We start from the raw sequence: 21793 nt of genomic DNA, 5'->3' as shown, positions 1-21793 counted from the left end.
AGGCATCACTGGAAATTTTTCATTCTGCTCTATCTGATGCTGGACTTACTTTGAAATGTTTAGAAATTGCACTTAAAGGGGATGGCTAGTAACTGATCAGTGGGAATCAGGGGGAATGCTGGGGGATGATTGTTCCAATCCTTGTGGGATTCATTTAAGAGTACATTATATATCTATTGTTGTATGAAAATTATTTGCTTCAGAATGGTCTCATATTCAAGTAATGTGCAGTTTAATGTCTGCGATCACCCCGTCACTGTACAGGCATGCTAACCTGGAAACATTAAACTGCACATTACTTGAATAATTATGAGACCATTCTCTTGCAATCCAACTTCATGTACACTCAGATCCTCAGAATATATTGCAGAGATGAAGAGAGCTTGGACAAGTGAACATATTGACATTGAGTTCTAACCTTTAAAGGTGATGATAGTAGGTGCATTAATATTATGAAATGATGAATGGTAACATTGATGTTGAGGATGGTGAGAAGGATGATGCTATTTTTGTATATAAATATATATATATATATTTTTTTTTTTTTTTTTTTTTTGGGGGGGGGGGGATGGTGTTATGACATTCACCACAATCAATCAATGAAACAATCAATTCTCCATGTCTTGCTTTTGGAAAACAAATACCAGTATAATAGATAGTATGCAAAGGAATATCAAGTCAAACTACTAGTAGCAGAAATTAATGAATGAATCCTTGTAGGTCCCAGATCGACCCGAACCAGCAATGACAGTTTGTCCATTGAAATAAACAGAGACATAACAAAATTGTGTGTGACAAATTTCAGTACGAAACGTCACACGAATACATCAAATTAAAAAATCTTTCATATTTCATAAGCGGTTTCTCGTTATCTCCCCAAAAATGTTAGAAACCTGAAATAGGTCTCAACCAAAACTATACGATCCCTTTAATAACCGTTCGAGGTATCCGATTGAAACTTGGCATCTGTATATGAATGAGCGAAACTGTGCCTTTCAACTTTTGTTTGCACACGCTTAAGGTCAAAGGTCAAGGTTAAATTACTATCTCCCCACATCTCTGCAGTGCCTAAAGGTGCTTTCGTGAAAATTAGTGGATACTTGTATTACTGGATAAAGATTCTCTGGGGATAGTTTCGCACTAAGGGGTCAAAGGTCAATGATCAAGTGAAAATGCTAAAATTTCACTTTTTGCATATCTCGGGAAGGATTCACAGTATCTTCATGACACTTAGTACATAATTATGCATACACTCCCTGATAATGATTCACTAGGAAGTTTTTGTGTCATGGGGTCAAAGGTCAATGATCAAGTGAAAATGCTAAAATTTCATTTTTCCATATCTCGGGAAGGATTCACAGTATCTTCATGACACTTGGTACATAATTATGCATGTACTGCATGACTATGCTTCACTAGGGAGTGTTTGTGTCATGGGATCAAAGGTCAAGGGTTAAAGGCTAGTTTAAAATGCTAAAATTCTACTATTTAATGTTGAAATTATACTAATTGCTCCCAGTCTTGGAAATTACTCAATGCATACACTAAACTAGCTACATTACTGCACAATGATTCTGCAAGGAAAGATTTGGGCCGTGGGGTCAAAGGTCGAGTGAAAATGTTTAAATGTCACTATTTTCCCCATGCCTTGAAAATAGCTCAAAGTATTGTGAAAATTGGATTATTTCCAGTTAGTGATCATTTGAAGATACTTGTGGCCATGATACATGCAGGGCCATGGGGTCAATGGGCAAGGGTTTAATGTCAAGTGCATAATATCTATGCTCAAATTCCCAAATACTTGCTCTTTGAAACAATACAGCCATCTAAATGAAACCTGGTTCAGGTAAATGTATAAACTCGCAACACGTTTTGGGTTGTGCCACCAAACTTTCAAACATTCTATTTCAGTTTTTTTGCCAATCATGTGACACTGTCGTATCACATTGTCAAGATGTATTCTTGACTTATTGGGAGAATAATGTGATACGGCTGAGGCATACTAGTCGCTTTCTAGTTTAATTCTGATACAAAAACAGCTCTCTCTCTCTCTCTCTCTCTCTCTGTCTATCTATTCATATATGTCCATCTCTCTATATCTATATATCTTTGTATATTATATATATATATATGTATATATATATATATATATATATATATATATATAGAGAGAGAGAGAGAGAGAGAGAGAGAGAGGGGAGAATTACCTATATCTGTCTATCTCTATCTATCTCTTACATCCAAATGCAAACATACTCAACTCGCCTTATTCTATTATCTTTCGCACCATTTTACCTGACCCATTTCATGGGTGGGGTCGCGAATCTCTCGATCAAGTGATGTTGTTTTCTGAACAGTTCGGTTTCGGATGGGGGAAGTGGTGGTTGGGGGGGGGGGGGGTAACTCCAGCGAGAATTCTCGATTAATCAATCATGTCACGTGACTTATAGCAGTTAGAAAGGGAATTGCCGTCTCTTATTCCAGCCGCAGCGCTGTATACAACTCACGGCAGACGGTACGGAAGCAACTGGTGAATTCAGCGTGCGCGCGAAATGAAATCGCGCTGATGGATGGATGGGCGAGTCGAGGGGCACCAAGAAAGGTTTTATACTCCTGTCTCTAATATTCATATCACCATGACAACATATCAAATGTGCACTATGTCGAAGCATGCTCTTGTGTATAATGCGGGATGCTGAGGGCACATAAGAGCATGGGCAGCGGGGGATATTAATGGGCAGATGACACTAATAAATAGACAAAGTAATTTTTAGCCACAACTTTGCAAATGGCTCGATACAAGTAAAATTATTTCACTATCAATTTTGCATGTTTATTATTATTATTATTATTATTATTATTATTTATTTTTTAGATTTTTTTTTCTACTAAACAGTGATATCATCTGAACCCATACATGTCAAGAGAGTAAATGAGTTGATGATGTTACAAATCACAATTTTCCCATTGCATTGTACGCATATATATATATATATATATATATATATATATATATATATATATATATATATATCAATAGCAAGAGATCAGAAAATTCCTCCGGAAAATAAACTCTTGGTGTATACAGCATGATAAATTTCCGGAGAAACTTTTCTGTTCTCCTGCTATTGATATGGTTTAATCAACACGTGGACTACGAATTACTGAACATGTTTCTTTTCATCTCATGTCAAAGAAGGAAGTTTAGTGAAGGTTGTTTGTAGGTCAATGGGAGACAAATCATTAAACAATGAGACAATGGCGTCATCAACTCATTTTACTTGCATAATTTGCGGTTGCGTCCAACTTATAAGTTTTCATAAAGAAATGTGGAAACATAACATTTCATAAATTCATTATTATCATAATGTTCGATTTGTATAAAACTGCTATAGTTTTGTTCGTCTGGTACATGAACCAGTAATAGCTCGACATGAACGTAGTTTCGAATTCCACTTCAGTTGCTCTGATTTTTATTGAAGTGTGTTTTGAATTCAGTAGATACCCATGATATATCGGCCTGTGCATGTACACACGTTGTGAGAAGAAAAGTGAGTTTGTTCTCGGATTTTTGTTGGTAAATGGTGTAACATAATTATATCTATGATAATGGTACACGCCTTTTTCTTCATCAAGCTATCAATGACAGTTATTGAGGTAGGAGGGTAAAAAGACCAAATGCCATCATCTTGTTCTTAGTGATGTGCATCGTCACACACATAAGTCACCCCACAGTTCTATGACAAGGCATCAACGGTGGCACCACCCCCCCCCCCGCCCCCACATACACACGCATACACACAAAGACACCCTCTTTTCGGAAAAGAAACGATGAAATACATTTGTCTTTATACTAAATATTACACTGAAAATTAAAAAAAAAAAGCTACTAAAACCAAATATTTTTCGTCCCGGGAGATGCATCCGCCTATAGATTTCCCCAACGTGCCCGGCGTTGCCTGGACCCCACAGGCTGTAGTAAGACAGGTCCCTGGCTCTCCCCCCCCCCCCTCAAGCCCTGACTAGAATGCTCGTTTCTTCGCATATATAATGCTAAAATTGTGTGTGTATGTGTGTGTGTGTATGCGGGTGTGTGTGTATGTGTTTCTGTGTGCGTGTATCCTCTTTCCCGACACTGTCCTCGATAATTTATCAAGTGCACTTTTCTTCATTAGCGCTTTCATGCGTTCGCACGTGGGCGCACTCGTACCCCCCCCCCCCCCCGGGGCCCAAACTATTTATCTTTCTTTCTTCTTCTTTTTTATCCTCCGTCCCTGCCCTTTTTTTTTCTCTCTGTTCTTTGGTCATCCTAGAATCCTATGTTTAATTTTAGTTGTGCATTATTTTTTCCCTTTTTTGCATCTGAACAGTCGTTATAACTATTAAATATAGTATATCAAATTCATTTAGATAGATTAATTAATCGTAAAACCGTCGATAGTTTCATTTCAATGTTTTACATATTATTTAGCAGTAAAATTTACCTTGTGTGTTCAATATAAAAAGGGAATAATATGTAAGTAGGGTTGAGATTAAGTAGGTCAGATAATGGAAGAGCATGAAGGCTTCTCTTCTCCCTAAAATTTTGCTTCTCTAAGACGTTGAAGCTACCGGTATCTCGAGTATATGTCCCTTTATATCAAAGTGATGTTGTTCTCAAAACGGTCTATCACAATTTGCGTAGCCGGATCAGTTGCCTCAACCAGACGAAATTTTAAGTTAAGCTCTACGTCCTTCAGTACGAAGTTGACAGATAGTCTATCCGCAGGTCTGACGGTTATGATCTTTCACTGTGAATGCTCTGATCCCCAGATCTCGACAGCTGATCCACAAAGTACAATAGCTTTGCACTCTTGTTCCCAGGTACAATTTCAGAGCAACAGTAAGGTTGACTTTAGAAAGCGATCGATAGCGGCCAGCATCGTGACGGTGCCATCGATTCTGCGAAGCTGACATGGCAGGCAAAAGATACTGAGCTTGATTTCTTTTTCTACCCGGGTTGATGGAAGCAAACGACCAGACTGACGAATTGATATGAACGACTGGCGGTAGTCAATCGGATAATGCATAAAGAGGAAAGAGAGGTAGATTTCAAAGAAAGAAAGAAAAAGTAAGCTGGAAGGGAAAGATAAAAAGCAAAGAATGGGAAGAAAAGGGGAGTGATTGACTGATAGAGAGTGAGAAAGAGACACTCTGCTAGGATTACAATCAATATTGGTCAATTGCGACAAATTTCATGCCTGCATTTTTTTCATGACGGGCTTAGTCATTCATCCAGGTGGTTGTTTTCGTTTCTATTGCATCTCCTGATCTCGTTCCCACTTTGGTTTCCTAATCATCAGCCCGCAAGCGTGTCTACGCGCACGCTGGTGAAGACCCAAAGGACTACAAGCAGGTTTAGACTTGTGATTGGTCGCTCATTTACGGCCAGATTTCCTTACCCGCCAACTGCTGGAGCAGACGACCGCTACCGTAATGTTTTATTAACCTCGCGGCGATATAAGCTAGCATATTGAGAGGTTAGCTTTTCAATCGTGCACCAGTCGACTCACGCGAAGCGATTCGTCATAACTAAGCAGTGCCCCCGTTCTATTTGTTGTGTCTTTGCCGCGCAAATTTTTGATTGATTTTCTGCATCCGTTTGAGAGACACCGATCGGAATTCGTGTTTGGATTAATACCGGTTATATCGAATAGGCCTCTGGATCTGAACTTGCCTAGCAGGAACCCAAATCTTTGCCTTGGCTGGGATTTTTATACTCCTATAGATTGTTCTCGTCGCTCATTTGAGTGACCTAGCTGGCCGGAGGTATGTCCGTGGTACCACAGAGACGCGAGCGGCGGCATGGCACGGCTGAGAACCCGATCCAGACGGGGAAAGAAGAAGGTTTCGGGCTGGATGTCTGGCAGCCAAGGGAGAAGGTAAGCTTCCCATGCGTCCCTTACAGCCGATGTTTTTATTTACGTGTTTTTACTCTCATTAGGCAACGTATTCATGCTCCAGGTAAGAATGAGGGAGAGTGAGTGGTAAGTCCTGTACAGAGGCACTGGAGATGTATAACGTTAGTCATGTGGTTTGGTACTTCAGCTTGAATAGATTCTTATACATACCTGGTCATGCCTTGTTGAATCCCATTCATTATAAACAAGGAAATGGAGGAGGTGACCTTAAACTTCTACCAACTGATAAAAGACTGCATACGAAAAGAATGGACTCTGTTTGATGAAGAAGTTTGGTTAAGTGGTAAAGAGCTTTGATACTTCACTAAAAAAGAAAAGAAAAGAAAATGGATGTACATGCTTTGTAGATCTATGCTATCTCCCTTTTAAGCTCCTTCTCACTTTGTTGTAGAAACACCCTTTTAAAGATTATTAATATTTCAATACACATCATGAGGCCAAGAAAAATATCCCACGAGAAGGAAGGAAAATGGAGATTGTAAAAAAGAAATATGTTAAAAGGCTATAAAAACTCAGTTGGTCTATAATGGTATCATGAAGTTGGATGTTTCGTCGCCTAAACTAACTAGGTCGTATTCCAAACGACTACGAAGTCTTAAACTTCGCTGCTGCTCTGTACTCATGGTACTACGAAAACTTCGTAGGACTAACGTTAGACTTGATTTGTTGCCGCTATAAAGCTGGGGTACGGTAGCATATTTAAAGATGAGATTTCACTGACAGAACACTAACGAACTGCCCAATTGCATTGTTATTTGAAATCTCTAAAGACTTCCGGACCTCACCGTGCCTGCATACAGTGCTGTGTGTAGACTCTTTATTTCCTAGACAGCCCATTAAGAGAAATTACTGAAACTGGTAATATCGATGATGATTGTCTTTAACACTGTACACGGCAGACAATGGGAAAGCAACCGCCAACGATTTCTATCAGTAACCTGGTCCTCAGAGTGCTTTTTTTTCGGTTGTTGACCTATATGTTATGTATGTTTTGTCGCTGACCACCAAATACTTTTGTAAGTTATCTTTTTTTTTCTTTTTTTCTTTTCCTGAAGCATCCGTCAGCTAGATTTAGACTCGGCTAATGAATCTACCGACCTTGTTTTTAGACGACATTCTGTGGTTATTGTAGTTTTAAGAGAAATGAATGTGACCTTTCATGGATGGTTTCAGGGCTCTCAGGAAACCATAATTTTGCCAATTTAACGTTGATGCTTCACCAAATTACTCACGGCAGCTTGCTGTCAGTAATCATTGAATGACGTCACAGAGAAATAATCGAGTTCTTAACGTTCGGATTTTACTGAAATCTTTCTCTCTCACGCATACACACAGTATGAGAGAATGAAAGAACAGGAAGAAAAAGTGACAAATAAAACAAATCGCAATTTCGTATCCACGAGGAGACAGGCTATAGTTCGCTTGTGTATTGCAGTGGCACAGAGGTTGTATAATAGATGACGTGAATATAAAACAATGTGAAAAGAGAGAGAAATGAGTAAATAGAGTAATAGGTCTAGATCGTTTCTGTAATTTATTACAACTTATGAACTTTTTCCCCAACAGCCTGGTAACGATGCATTGCATTCAATTGCTCCCTTCGATTAAAGTACCATAGGCTGGAATTCACCGAGTTGTAGCTGGGTCGAGCAAGCCTCCGACAAGTTTTGTTGTTGTTAAGGGCATCTTTTGTGAACAAAGCGTGCATAAAATCGGAATACATTACAGAACCGGTTTATTAAAGCGTATGCTTTCTTCATTAGATATGAAAATACTGTATCATTCTGTACAGTGAGGCAAAGTGTTTCATGGAGATATGCCATTGTTTTGGAATATTGCAGTGGTTCAATATGCCTTTAAATAAAATATATCAACGAGACATTATCATTATTCCTAGCAGAACAGATGGTTGTTATACGTCTCGTATTCAAGGTTGAATTTTGTGCCTGGCGTGTCTATGGGGATATTTATTATGATTTGACTAGCATCAAGTTTTACTTTTTATGCGATGCATGGCGGCCATGTCAAACTTGCACGGTGTTTTTTCCCCACCAAATAATGGCACTCGTTTAGATTGTGATTCTGAACGAGACATTTAAGGTCAGTGCAGTCCTGTCATTGAAACACTCGGGCTAAATTAGTTAATGGACATTCGTTACGTGGGCAGAGGCGGCCAGCTGAACGTTGCTGACAAATTTTCCTTCAAAATGTATTTACGGCTGTGCACAAAGCCTTGTAAAGAATAAGTGTTCACTAATGAGCTCGTAATATCTGCCCACTCTTGTGCTGTTGTGTTTCTAACGCTTCCAGAATCATCGACATTCACTTTGGCTGAAATTCAGCGAATTTCTTCTCGGGGGCACTGATCTATTTCAAGCCATTTCAAGTTTTAGTTTGTTTCTCTCTCTGTCTTCCTCTCTCTGTTGGTCTGTCTGTCTGACTGTATGTCTGTATTCTTTCTGTCGTTTCACGGGCATGTATAACATGGCATTCCTTTCGTAATTACTATAAAGTAAACAGGTGTCCTGGACGATTTGACCTGATTATCGATTGTCGTTCGGTGTGGCCCCGTAACGTGCACCCTCACTTCGCCCCTTACCCAGCGCCCCTCTCCCACTCTCTCTCTCTCTCTCTCTCTCTCCCCTTCTCTCCTCGAGTGCAACATGAGCACAAGCCTGGCATCTCGCTGTCAGTTTTCATAACACGGCTGCCCGCTGAATTCACTGCGTTCCCTCCAGGCCCTTAGATGAGGCATGCATTTACGTAAGAGCGGGAAAATGAAGGGCCGTAAGTGTCATGGAGTGGCGTAAGACGGAATAGAAGAATGTCTTGTCGACTCTTGTACCGAGGGAAGAAAGGGGGGCATGCGGGGCAGGTATTCACAACTAAACAGGGATTGCATTTTTTGCCTCTGCACACAAAATGTAGGTGAGACTGGATGACTGTTGACATGTGATTTTCACTGACTTAAAAATGCGAATTGCATGTGTGCATGCATGACGCCGGAGAAATATTTGCGTTGAATCTTTTAGATGGCCATAAAGGTCACAATGATGTCTCCAGTTATCAATGATGATTATACTTCCGAATCAACAAAATGTGATAAAAAGTATGTCTCCTTTCTCATAGTAGATCCGAGTTGGTGCTTTTTCTCTTTCTTCGTTTTTTTGAGCATCATTTTCTTCATCATTTCCATGGTTTCGACATCCGAATCCTCACCCGTTTCAATATCACAAATCACACTCTTGAGGAACACCCGACAATTTCAGCTGACATCTTCTTGTTTGATATCCTGTTTCAACTCCATTTTCCACTTCAATTCATTTATACCCATCACGGCACAGATAATCTTATAACAGTTACAGAGCAAAATAACGAGAAAGAGAGATACAGATATAGATTGTAGTCTAGACGAGTAGGTGACGCAGTTCTTTTGTTGCGCAGTTATTGCTACAGGTGATTATTAAGCACATCCGATATAGGCCACAAGATAACGCATGTGATGTTGGGACGAAGCAAAAAGCAATGGCAATTTGAACCGTGCCTGTCGATGCTATGTATAGTCCCCGTCTGCTCATGCAAAAGTCAGTAATGAAGAAGCTATATAAATGACATTCAACATTTTCAGACAGTATGTATTCGTCAGGTCTTTAAAGAAATCTCCGAAAGCACATTTTCCCGGGCATAGCCGTTTGATTTCATGTGCAGGCTGTACATGTATCTTATATTCAATCTCGGCACCCCAGACAGTAGTTTTCTAAGTTCATTCCCCCTTCCCCCCCCCCCCCCACAAAAGAAAAAATCGTCGCAAAAAAACTATCACGGATGGACAGTTATTGTCTTTTCAAAACCTTTACAGAAAAAAATACATTTTTTTACATGATTAATACAATAACATTATGATTATCATGTATCTTCCAAGAAGGAAAAAAGGTAAATAAAAAATATTCTTTCAAAAGAACATTGTAAAAATTGTACATTGTAAAAAGAGGATTAGATGGGTATATACATGTATATATATATATATATATATATATATATATATATATGGTGTGTGTCCATAAATGTCTGTGTGTGGGCGTATATATCTATCTATCTATCTATCTATCTATATATATATATATACATATACACATAAAAGCCTTCATGCATGTGTGTGTATAATATGCTGTATAATATGGGAGAGACGAACCTAAGTATGACATCCATTTCTTTCATGCTCACTTCATGTTAAGCTTGCAGCCCTTTTCCATGTACACCCCTCCACTTCCCCCCCCCCCCCCCCCCCCTCCCCCGGCAACCCCTCTCCACATTCCACCACTCAGGCAGGCTTATCTTCTAATCCTTCGAACACATCATACCCGGAAGCAAAGTCTGCTCGCAAGTAATACGATCTGGCCCCATATTTCTCAAAGGGACGAGAAAGAAAGGTCATGCAGGAGATATTACGCCCTTCCTATTATGGATTTACGGTCCATTCTAATGCCTCGCGACATTAATGATAAAAGGCGTCGTGATGCAGAGAGGACGTTGTAATGTTTAACCCATCCTTCATTAAAGTCACACTTGGGGTTTTCCCGCCTAATGATGTCTGCAGTAGTTTGGTTTTACATATACCAGGAAGATGACAACTGCCAGGAATGCCGGTTTACTAATGACCAATGAAGACAGGAACGACTCAGCAAGAGATTTTGTGGTTTATGTGGTTCATTATATCTCCTTCTGACTTCGAAGCTCACGCACGGAATTGACAGCTCTGGAATTGATGAAATTGACTTATTTCGTGAGAAGAGGATTGCCCCACAAAGTTGCTGAAGTATTGATGAGATATGCCTAGAGTTAATGTACGACAAAATCAAAAGTACACCTGCATTTCTTAAAGTATATAATGTCAAAATAAGTAACAGTGCGCGGACGTATCAAACATAGTAATACCTATGAATTTGAATGATGAATGATTGGCCAATTGTTGGCGTTAAAATTGCATCATTTTTGCACACGAGCCGTCCTCAAATTCTTACTGTGTTATACTGCGAGGGCATTTGCAACGAACTCCAAAGAAGTGGATTTGAAAAACTCGACCATGGGGATTGTAATTCACTGTATATTTCTGTTTTCCCGCTGTTTTGTCCTTGTGGAGGAGGGGGGGGGGGGGGGGCTGGTGTTTCAGTTGATGAATATTTGCTGTCCCCCAACAGATAAAAGTGCACGTACCAACCAGAGCAGTTTCAGACAGGTTGACACAATAAATTCCTGTGCCATTTGCAAAGGTTCCTGGGAACCCTTTCTATAATACACAAAGCAATATTCAGCTCATTTTCCAAAACCCACTCAGCATCGAACCTTCTCCATCCGAGGAATTTTGTACGTCTGAGATATGTACTTTCAGCTATACAAGATGAAATCCACCCACGAGCAACAAGTGATTTCATCCCTCGTCGCTCACTTTGAACAAACAGCTCAATGCTGTCATGTACTTTGCGCGAGATTTCGATCTATTTCCGTCCTAAATTACTTAGTCCAGATATATTCAACCTTCACTGGCATTGCATCAACCATGATGTTGTTTATTTATCCAGCAATATTAATGCTCAAGCTAAAAATAGTTGCCATGCTAAGATTTATCAATTGAAGCATATAATAAATATATCGTTTATTGAAGTGTACGCAGAGACTCCAACTCTCCCGTTTTCGACGGGAGATCTCCCGCCGAAAACCCACTTTTGCAAAATCTCCCGTTCTCCCGTTTGAAATTTAATTTCTCCCGCCCTGGCTCAATGTCTCCCGTTGGAAAGGATTTCTTACTTATTGCTATCGTATATTGCAAAAATAAGCCTTAGATAGCACCAGAGAGCATCTATAACCCTAGGAACTTCGCGCTTCGCTCACATAAACTTGGGTCTCCCGTTTGCTAGGGGTTTCAGGCGGGAGAATCTCCAGATCAGAAGGTGCTCGGGGTTGGAGTCTCTGTGTACGGCTGACGGAGTAAAATGTCGTTGGCATTAATCTTTTTATTAAAGATGTTTAATTAATATGAGCCTTCAAAGCCAGCCGCATAGCGGCTTAGTTTGCTACTGTATCCTGATATGGTCGTAATACTATTATTAACAAAAGCAAGTATGTTCCTTCTATGCAGTGGTTCGGAGTGCCAGTAGCCCAATAAGCGTCGACCCATTTACGCCACGGTCAATGAATAAATGGAGAAACGACACTCATACGACTTGTAGGAGGGATACCTGGGTGGAAACTTGGGTTTATAGAGACGAACTAGTGATCTATCTCGGTCCTGATTTTGTTTTCCATGAGCGCCGAGAAAGCACTAAATGCAAGCAGTAACTACGGGACCAACGGTTTTTAAGGGATGAGATATTTCGGGTTGAGATGGGGCTTCATGTTTCCAACTCCTTTTGTGAGATAATGAGAAACCTAAAAGTATTAAAGAGCATATAATTATAAGATTAATTCAGAGTTTATTTAATGAAAATTGGCTTTGAAAGGGTTGAGATATCCAAGAGCTGAGATGTTTTCCCCCCATCTCAACCAAAACTATATCATACCTTAAGTCTTCTCAGAAGGACTAGGCAATGAGGATATCCTTGCCAAGAGGCGCACGACCACTGCAGTCAGGGGGACTCGAACCAGCAACATCGTGACCAATAGACCGTCGTCTTTCCATTGAGCCACTATAACTCCTTGAAACGGGGTCATCCACGAGTCATACAGCCTACTAGTTCGACTTGGGATTAATGTCCATGAGTCTTATAGTCCACGAGGCATACAGCCCATGAGTTCTACACTAGGCAAACAAGGCCCAAGAGTTCGACACTAGGGCCCCATTTCATAAAAAGTTGATATGATAGCAACTCTTGCTGGAACAACAATTGTCATAGTAACAACAAGAATCCAGCTACCTGATTGGCTGTTGCTATTGGAAGTTGCCATTCCAGCAAGAACTGCCATCCTAACATCTTTTATGAAATGGGGCCCAGGTAAGGACAGCCCGCGAGTTCGACATCATCACACGGCGCTCAATGCGTCGACCTCGTGGGCCTTGTTTTCTTTATTGTCGAACGCACGGGCTGTATGACTCGACGTGGACTGTATGATTCGTGGGTGTCGAACTCCCTCTAAAACAACTGACATCATTTCAGTATAAGGAACAATTACATAGCGTCGCACACACTTTCCACTAAGCTACTATAACTCTAGTTTTATTTTTTTTATTTTTTTGTGTGTGTGGCTGTATACAACAGGTGGCCACAAACACACTAACGGGAAGGCAAGTTGAACTGTAGTATAATCTGCTATTTCTTTCTTATGTGTGAGCGACGCTGTGTACGTGATTCCAATTTTCAATACCAGTTGTCTCGAAGGATACCAAAAATAACTGAAATCAATGATTAAACGTCGATTAATAAGTATTTTTATAATCAGATTCAATCCCAAATCTATCAGCAGTTTTGTGTTTATTTGTTTAACGAGATGCCTCACGTACCAGCTGGTTATAATGCTTGTCCTATAGTTTGAGAGTGAATCGTATGACGTCTGTTGTACCAAGCATTGCAGGGTTCTTATCTGAAGCGAACCAGACTTGTGGAGACAAAGCCATTATCGAACTCCACGGTGCACATCCTCTGGCGAGCGAGCATGCAAGAAAAACATACAACATGACTGAGACATAAACATGCCTTGCATTCGAATTCCCTGTTGGCGCGAGAATAATAATAAAAAAAATGTCTCCGCTCAAACGCAGGTTAACATAAACTCGTGACTAGATTATGATAACTAGCATCTATAATTCAGCACTCGACACGGAACTTTTTTTTTTCCTCTGGTGGCCCCGTTCGGGCCACTTAAATCTGTAAATCTGTGATTTTGACGGCCCGAAAGAGACATTTAGTTGCCCGAAATGAAAACAAACGTAATGATCCATTCTGAACTTCAGTTGCTCGATCGGTGCGCCGAAAGATAACCTTTTCGGAAATATAATGGCCCGACATCAATTTTTTTTTTTTTTTGTGGTACCATAATATCCTTTTTTCCGTCACACAGATTGATTAATGTACATCTATAACTGACCAATCATCACTAAGTCTTGTAGTATAAAATTTTAAGAATGTTCGGTGAAAGAGCATTAATTCCTAGCAAAAGGTGTCGGTGGGCTTAAGCCTTGAAAGTATAAATGTAATCAAGAAAAGGATGATGTTGAGCGACACATACACTAAAGTTTGTGGATTGGGATGGGCTCAACCTTTTGGATTAAAAACACCATTCCCCGTCAATAGGTAGGACCTATATCGCAAATTCGCCCATGATAACGAACCAAAATGTGTGTGTATGTGTGTGTCAAAACATATCCGCGCCAGCCCTGTCCACCTGCAGAAGACACGTTATGATCCTTGGTCAGGCCTCCGGGAATGGCCAGGGGAGCCAGGACATATCATAAAACACGGGGTCAACGGGTTGACATGATCTGCCGCAGTGGCTGAGGTGCATCGGAGGAGTGCAATGCCTTGATTTCACCACGTGACCGCTGAAGGCAACACGGATGACAATCTGCTCTTCGCACACTATAAGGCCAGGTTTTTGGCGCCTCTCTGAGTCAGTGGTAACACGAACCACGGTCAACTGGCTTAGATGCGTGTGGCTGGGAGTGATTCTTACGCGAGTGTCCTGTAGACACTTACGGAACACGTTTTGGGTCGCCCCCAACGGCACTCCTTCGAATTTAAGTGCCAGTGATTTTTTTTTTCTTTTTTGTCCTCACATCGTCGACATCGTGATATGAAATCCATCCATGATCTCACCTTATTAAAGATCACTTACCAGAATGTACGACTGCTAATGAACACATACATACACACACACACACACACACACACACACACACACACACTCATCTCGTGCTGAACGTGTCCTTTTTTTTTAATAGATAACATGTCAAATCATTGAGGTGTATAATGTCATACACAATCGTCACAAGTCTGTTGGAAGTCTATGAATAAATCATTGCGAGCTCAAGCTCAATGCAGGATCTAGCGGAAAGAAAAGAGGCAACACACACAAAAAAGTCAATGAGTCAACTCTTAATAAACAGGACGATGCAACGGGAAAGTCTGAAATAGTAGACAACGCAACGCTTCCTGGAAGATTTTACGAGGCTGAGAGGCAGTATAGTGATGTTAACTTATAACGCGCATCACAAAACACGCCCATTGATGCAGGGCATGAGAGTTCGGCAGAACTGTGTCATCTGAGTTTAAGGGCTGACAAAATTATATTGACCGGTCTCTTCTCGAAGCAGTACTGAATTCGGTAACTATAATTGTGAAATATTGTGAAGTGTGTTATTTTGAAGGATGCTGAATGACGTTATTGCAGACGGTTTTAGTTCAAAAGGTTACGCACACTTGTTGATTCAGGTTGGTTGTAACTACATGTCAATGACTGACGTTACCCTTATCAACAACGGAAATGATGACAGCTGATTGGATGTTGCCCAATCGCTACCATGGCTACAGCAGTTAATGCAAGTTCACATAAATTGCTGTACGAATTTAAGGGCCAACGATGTACCAAGATATATTCAATTGATAATTGACATTGGAATGATATGACATGATCTGTTCAAAGCCCACCGGTCTAGCTCCAGGTCAACTTTTCGCTGTCACGCGAAGATACGCTTATTTTGAGCGCAAAAGTAGCTTAAACCATAAAAACCTTGGTAATAGGGACGCCTTTCATGGAATATCAAACGTCAGCATTATACCAGGTAGAAATTCAACAGACTTTGATGCAAATGAGAAAGCTAATCCCCATATACATTAACTATTAACCCTACTCCGATCTTAAAGGGTTACAAGACGAAGCAATTTCTCTCTAAGTGAATGCGATGATCAGAAGTTCAGGTCCATACCCAATTGGTGCCCACTACGTACATACGCTCCCATTCATTTACGCAGCACACGAACCCTCGTATGATGAGTCATTACAGTGCCGGGGCGCTGAGCACCACGTCGGCATAATGTTATCGCTCCCAACCGAATTGCGAGGACCGAGGGGAGAATCGCAGACGGACCATGGCGGCTTTTGTCGCCTGTCATCGAGCGATTCGAGAAAGCCGTTGCAATCGATAAGCGAATGCATGGGCTAATTTGTCGTCGTGCTGATCATCTTCAAAAGTCAAAGAGCACCGTAGATCAAAAACTTTCTACAATCCACTTTCATTTAATTTCCTAAAGAATATTCATTCCCACCATTTGTTTCAGTTGGTTACGCATTCCCTTAAGATGCATCACACTCTAGAAGCATTCTATTCTTATTGAGATCGGTATGCTGGACCTGTAGTGTGCCGCTTTTGGAATAGGCTTTTTCCCCTTCCAATCCAGTGGATATCATGTGCGTTCATCTAGCAAGTCTACTGGTTCTGGATCACCGCATTTCTCAATTAAACCGTGGGAGGCGCACTTTAAAGGTACTTGTCCGGGTGCAGAATGAACAAAGGTTTAAAGTGAAGTTCATCCACAGCATCTACAGATACGCACATGTATAGCGTATAGTTAATACACGCTTCTTGTCTAGTTCACATCAGTGAATGAGCCCTTGTGCGCTCAGATCCTCTTCAAAAAAAAAAAAAGAAAGAAAGAAAGAAGGAAATTATTTTAAAAACTCACTGTAAATTGTAGAAATAGATTCTAATGGTAACGAGTGATCGAGCCCGTTACAAGAACAGGTTGAAAATTAACTATTATTGGTCGTGTATACATTTGACGTTCTTATAGGCAGATCATTTCAAAAGACGCTGCTGACTCAAAAGTGGCAACAGCCTTTAAATAGTCCTTTAGTCGTTTAGCATCGAACTTGATCGGAAATTCCTGGCGACGTGCAAACGTCACTAAATTTCCTGAAGATAGAATGGAGCAGTACATTCCAAAACAGTAACAGGAGTGACAGCAATTTAAATTCATCGAAGTTTGTTAACATTAGTAATACAGTACAGATCTTGGACAACGGGAGAAAAGAATGCTGGAGTGAACAGCCATGACAAGAATTAAGTATTAATGCAGTAAGTAAGAGAGAAAATTTAGAAATATGTGCGAAAGTTATAGAAAGATAAACCTTTTTTTTTTATTTACACCTTTATACAAAAGTGAAAGAGCACAGCATGGACATAATGTGTATGTATGTATACATTTGTATATCCGTACATATTATAATTATATACAGTATCTATATCTATATATATCTATATCTATATATATATATATGTATATATACATGTATGTATATATATATATATATACATGTATGTATATATATATATATATATATATATATATATATATATATATATATATCAGGGCTCCACAATAACTTTTATTTTTGGTGGCCCAAAGGCAAACATCCGACCCTTTTGGTGGCCCGACGTGCGTTTTTGGTGACCCCGGGCAACCGGGCCACCGTTAGTGTCGAGCCCTGTATACAGTGATAATTATATTGATACATTTACGTACAGTCGATACGTCAAATTCATAGCCTGTCAGTGCCTATTTGTGTATGTGTGTGTGTGTGTGTACAGTGATGATGATATCGAAATAAAATTTACGTACAGTCAATTTGTATTCATAAATAAGTCGAATCCAAAAGGACGAGCGAAAGTCCTCTCGACTTATATACAGTAGAATTACCAGTACACCGTCATCCGCGTATTTTTTTTTCTTCATCATAGGCAATGTTCCGACTTATGTGAGTGTGACTGTATCTCATGTTGTCCCGGAAGTGACGCTTTTCTCATTGTATTTACCTCCGGGCCAAGTAAACAAAAAAAAAATAATGCATTTAGCAAATCCGATACTGCTAGACGTTGTCTGCCATTGTTAAACTGACAAAAGCCTGCAAAGTATACAATCTCCCCACTATTTACGAGAGATGTGAAATTCATGCAGACGAAAACATCCCACTTGTTTTTCTTAACGGCACCACGGCTAATTGACAATTCTGCTTGCAGGGAATTCAGTAATGTCAAGTTGTCATTAAACACCATGTTTACTTTTGCTTTTTTTTTTTTGTTACAAAGACGTTAAAGACTTAGTAGAAAGCAGTTGCGCCTGTTGCGTGGGCCTGGAATTTCAGTCGGAAGTTAAAAGTTCATTTTTCATATTTCTGAAATGAAGAAGTATCAATGCAACAAGTACGATTCAGTGGATTATGATTGATGGTCCTTGAGCAATATTTTATTTTCTGGGGCATTGCTGCAGCAAGTGTAGCTGTGAGAAGTGTCTATCAAGCGAAGTGGTAAACACGAGAGTCATTTAAGCTAGAAGAATTACAATGTTTGTTTGTTTGTTTGTTTGTTTGTTTGATTTATTTTTCTTCCAACACAATTTCATACATAAATCAAAATTATTTTCCGTAATATCACATGGAATATCAGTAAGCAGATTACAAGTACATGATTCAAAGAAGGAAAATCGATGTGTGAATTAATTTCATTAACAAATTATAAGTCGTATTACCAATTTTCCAAATAATTATCTGAGAAATTATGCGGAAGAAGGACTGCCACTATAAGCAAAAGCTTGAGCACGTGGCAGCCCAGGGACCTATCTACGTAATACACAAAAAATTATATTGTTTGCGGAATGGAGAAATACTACAAAATATAAAACACTGTAAATACATTGTTTTTTACATATGTATAGTGCATAGGTACGAATAAGAGTAACGTGAAATATGATGATGATGATGATGGTGATGTATGATGATGTTGACAGGTTAATGATGAAGAAAAATGTGATAATGAAGATGAAAGTGATAGTGGTGATGCTGAAGATAATGAGAATGAAATGAAATGATAGACACAGAAACATTGCGTATATTTATTGTAGTTTTAAATCCAATTTACAGGAAAAGAAATGTGATCATACAAAAAAAATATATATTCAAATGCTATATTCATAGATTGTAATCTGACAGTAATGTAGTTTTCAATCTAGCCTTGAAAGAATATAAAGTTTTACACGATTTAACATAATCTGGGAGTGTATTCCAAAGATTTGGTCCATTGTGTCTTATAGATTTTTGTGCAATTAATAATCTGGGATTTACTAAATGAAAATTTTGCGAATTACGAGTGGGATATGAATGAACGGTATAATTCAGTTTAAAGAAATCGTGAAAAATGTTTGGAAAAATGTTTGTGTGTGTGTGTGTGTGCGTGCATGTGTGTGTAAAGGAATATTCCGATGATTATATTTTATCTATTTTATCGGCAGTATTTCTGATGCTAAAGTACTTTGTTTGCTGGTAAAGTACATTTCATTTCCGGTCGAGATCAGAGGGTGTAGTTTTACTTCAAACATGTCAAAGAAGAAGTTTAAAGGATTGTGGAATATATGAACCTGACGATCACTGGGAAAAGGGAATATGATTGAAGTATGGAAACTGTTGCAACTATGGCAAAGTGCTAAATACCTCCAAGAAGCAGTACACTGTAAATAATTTGCATGTGTATAAATTTAGGTCTCGAATTTATGTCAAGGATACAATCTATTATTGTGCTGATTATGATGCCACGTGCGTACCGCTATGAAATACACAGCAAAAATATTGAGAAAAATGAAGGCATCGTGACATGATTGTGTCAAGAGATTCTTGTTCAGCAATATTGACAGCTATAAGATGATACTTAAGTATGTATAATACTGGTGTGTGTGTGTGTGTGTACACCCCGAAGAAACCCCAAACAAACAACAAGAAACTATCAATGATTTTACAGTACATTCGTGCTTAGTGTAAACAATAATTTTAGAATAATATGAGTTCAATTTATTGATCAATTCTAATAAAACTTATTTCATTTTATTAATTTTGTGTATCATAAGTATACTACTGTAATTTCGACACAAATGAGAAGAGAAACAAAAGAGGTATAACTAAGATGGTTTTAAAGGAAACTGCATGCTTGTGACCTTCTACCAATGTGGTATTCGTTCTGCAGTGGTTACGGCTGCGCGGGTATCAACATTCATCCCAGTAACGACCACCTATGTTAGAAATTTTCATAAGGGGTCTTATCCGAATCAATAATCAATACACTGGCAATGGAAAAGGTGCCGCGGAGATTAGGAGTACCGCCAATGGCTGAATTACGATGAGCGCCATCGATATTAGACGCGCCGAAATAAGATCAAGAGCTAAATTGTGTATGTGAGGGTTGGGTGTGTGTGTGTGTGTGTGTGTGTGTACATGACATGTGGTTGACGATGTTTGCATGTGTGTGTATGTATGTATATGTACACACATACCACACACACGGATATATGTATATATATATATATATATATATATATATATATGTGTGTGTGTGTGTGTGTGTGTGTGTGTGTGTGTTTTCTTACAGCGAGCATGCAGTCAGTCATATCATTCGGGTTTGTTTGTTTTGTCTTGTCTGGTTAAAACAAACAACCCGAATGACTGCTCTGGCGCCAGAAAATGCTACTGTCGATAAACGTACATTTTGAACGTATTATAGTTCATGTGAATGTGTTGAGATGTTCACTGAATCGTATTAAGGCAGGGACGTGTGATTATGTAATGAATAATGAATGCTTTCCAGTAGATTATATTTTGTCTGTCAGCTCCACAATGTATCGAATGCTATACATCGGAACATGACGAAATTGTACAGTGTGAAAAATCATTATAAGATGTGTGGTAGCAATCGCTGACGTATTGTATTTATAGTCGTGCATCAAAAACCCACAAAATGGCGCCAGACGCGTTTTTTAGAGTAGGGGTCAAATCTTGAAAGAGGCGACTCTCAGCTTTAAATTAACTCATCAAAATTCGATGTTCCCCAACCATCAAAATAAATGACATGGACAATCAAGCACGTAAGAACATTACGCGTGAGAAAGGTAGCTTTGAAGGTAATGGGTCTGCTCAGGTACACTGAGTCAACCTTTATTAAGTGTGGAAAGTGGGATATGAAATTCCATGGCAACCATGCGCTATGAAAGGGGATCATCAGATTTAAGCACTTCCCATTATACATTCATCAATAAGTTCATCGTTTATACAGCTGCCGACAAGGGATTGTACAAAACTGCTGCTTTTTCCTCATGTCCCTCAATGACCCCAATGGTTATCATGAGATTATATAGTGAGTGGGGTTTTGATGCACACATGTATACTCATTACATAATAGACCCATACAATTCTTCACGCGAGAAAACAACCTAATTTGAGACGGTAAAATACTGGATAAGGCTACAAAATTGATTGAAAGTACTATGTGACAAAATTCATGCTTCAGACGTCGAATTTGTGTAGTCAAGGAATCCACCCTGGTAGAATATCGAGTCTATAAATGAGCTGAGTTATGCTAGAGTCACACACGGCCGGATCACAAAACGGATTTGATCCGAGTGAAAATAAGCCGGATTAGTCCCGGGATGGAGGGTAATTTAAGCTACAGTCACAAACGGCCGGATTTCGAACCGGGTCCATAAGGATTTAACACCGTATCGATCCGGTTCGAGCCGTAGAGACCAGTATTGACCCGTATGTATCGAACCGTATAAAAATCCGTTTTAAATCCTTAACTGAATCATTTTCGACCCCTATCGACCCGTGTTAAAACCCACTTCGACCCGTACCAACCCGGATGTAAACCTTGTCATCATCCGTTGCATGAAGGCAATGCGGTACAACAAGGGTCCATACAGTTTTACGCAGCGGGTTGCAGCGGGTCGATGCGATTCAATGCGGTTCGAACCGGGTCAATTTAATGTCAATACGGAATTGAAATCCGTGAGAACATTAATTTTGAA

At 39.5% G+C, this 21793-nt stretch overlaps 1 protein-coding gene across 1 annotated transcript in view; it reads left to right on the top strand.

The window, feature by feature from the left end:
* Positions 1 to 5810: 5810 nt before the first annotated feature.
* The window catches only part of LOC140237232 (GTP-binding protein Di-Ras2-like), a 107812-nt gene continuing 91829 nt past the window's right edge, over positions 5811 to 21793 (top strand). The window contains exon 1 of the mRNA XM_072317175.1: positions 5811 to 5921. Coding sequence (XP_072173276.1) covers positions 5811 to 5921 — 111 coding nt within the window. The remainder of the gene's footprint in view (positions 5922 to 21793) is intronic.

This window comes from Diadema setosum, chromosome 13 (genome assembly GCF_964275005.1).
Source record: "Diadema setosum chromosome 13, eeDiaSeto1, whole genome shotgun sequence".
NCBI classification, from domain to species: domain Eukaryota; kingdom Metazoa; phylum Echinodermata; class Echinoidea; order Diadematoida; family Diadematidae; genus Diadema; species Diadema setosum.
This window is presented reverse-complemented; position numbering and strand designations above follow the sequence as displayed.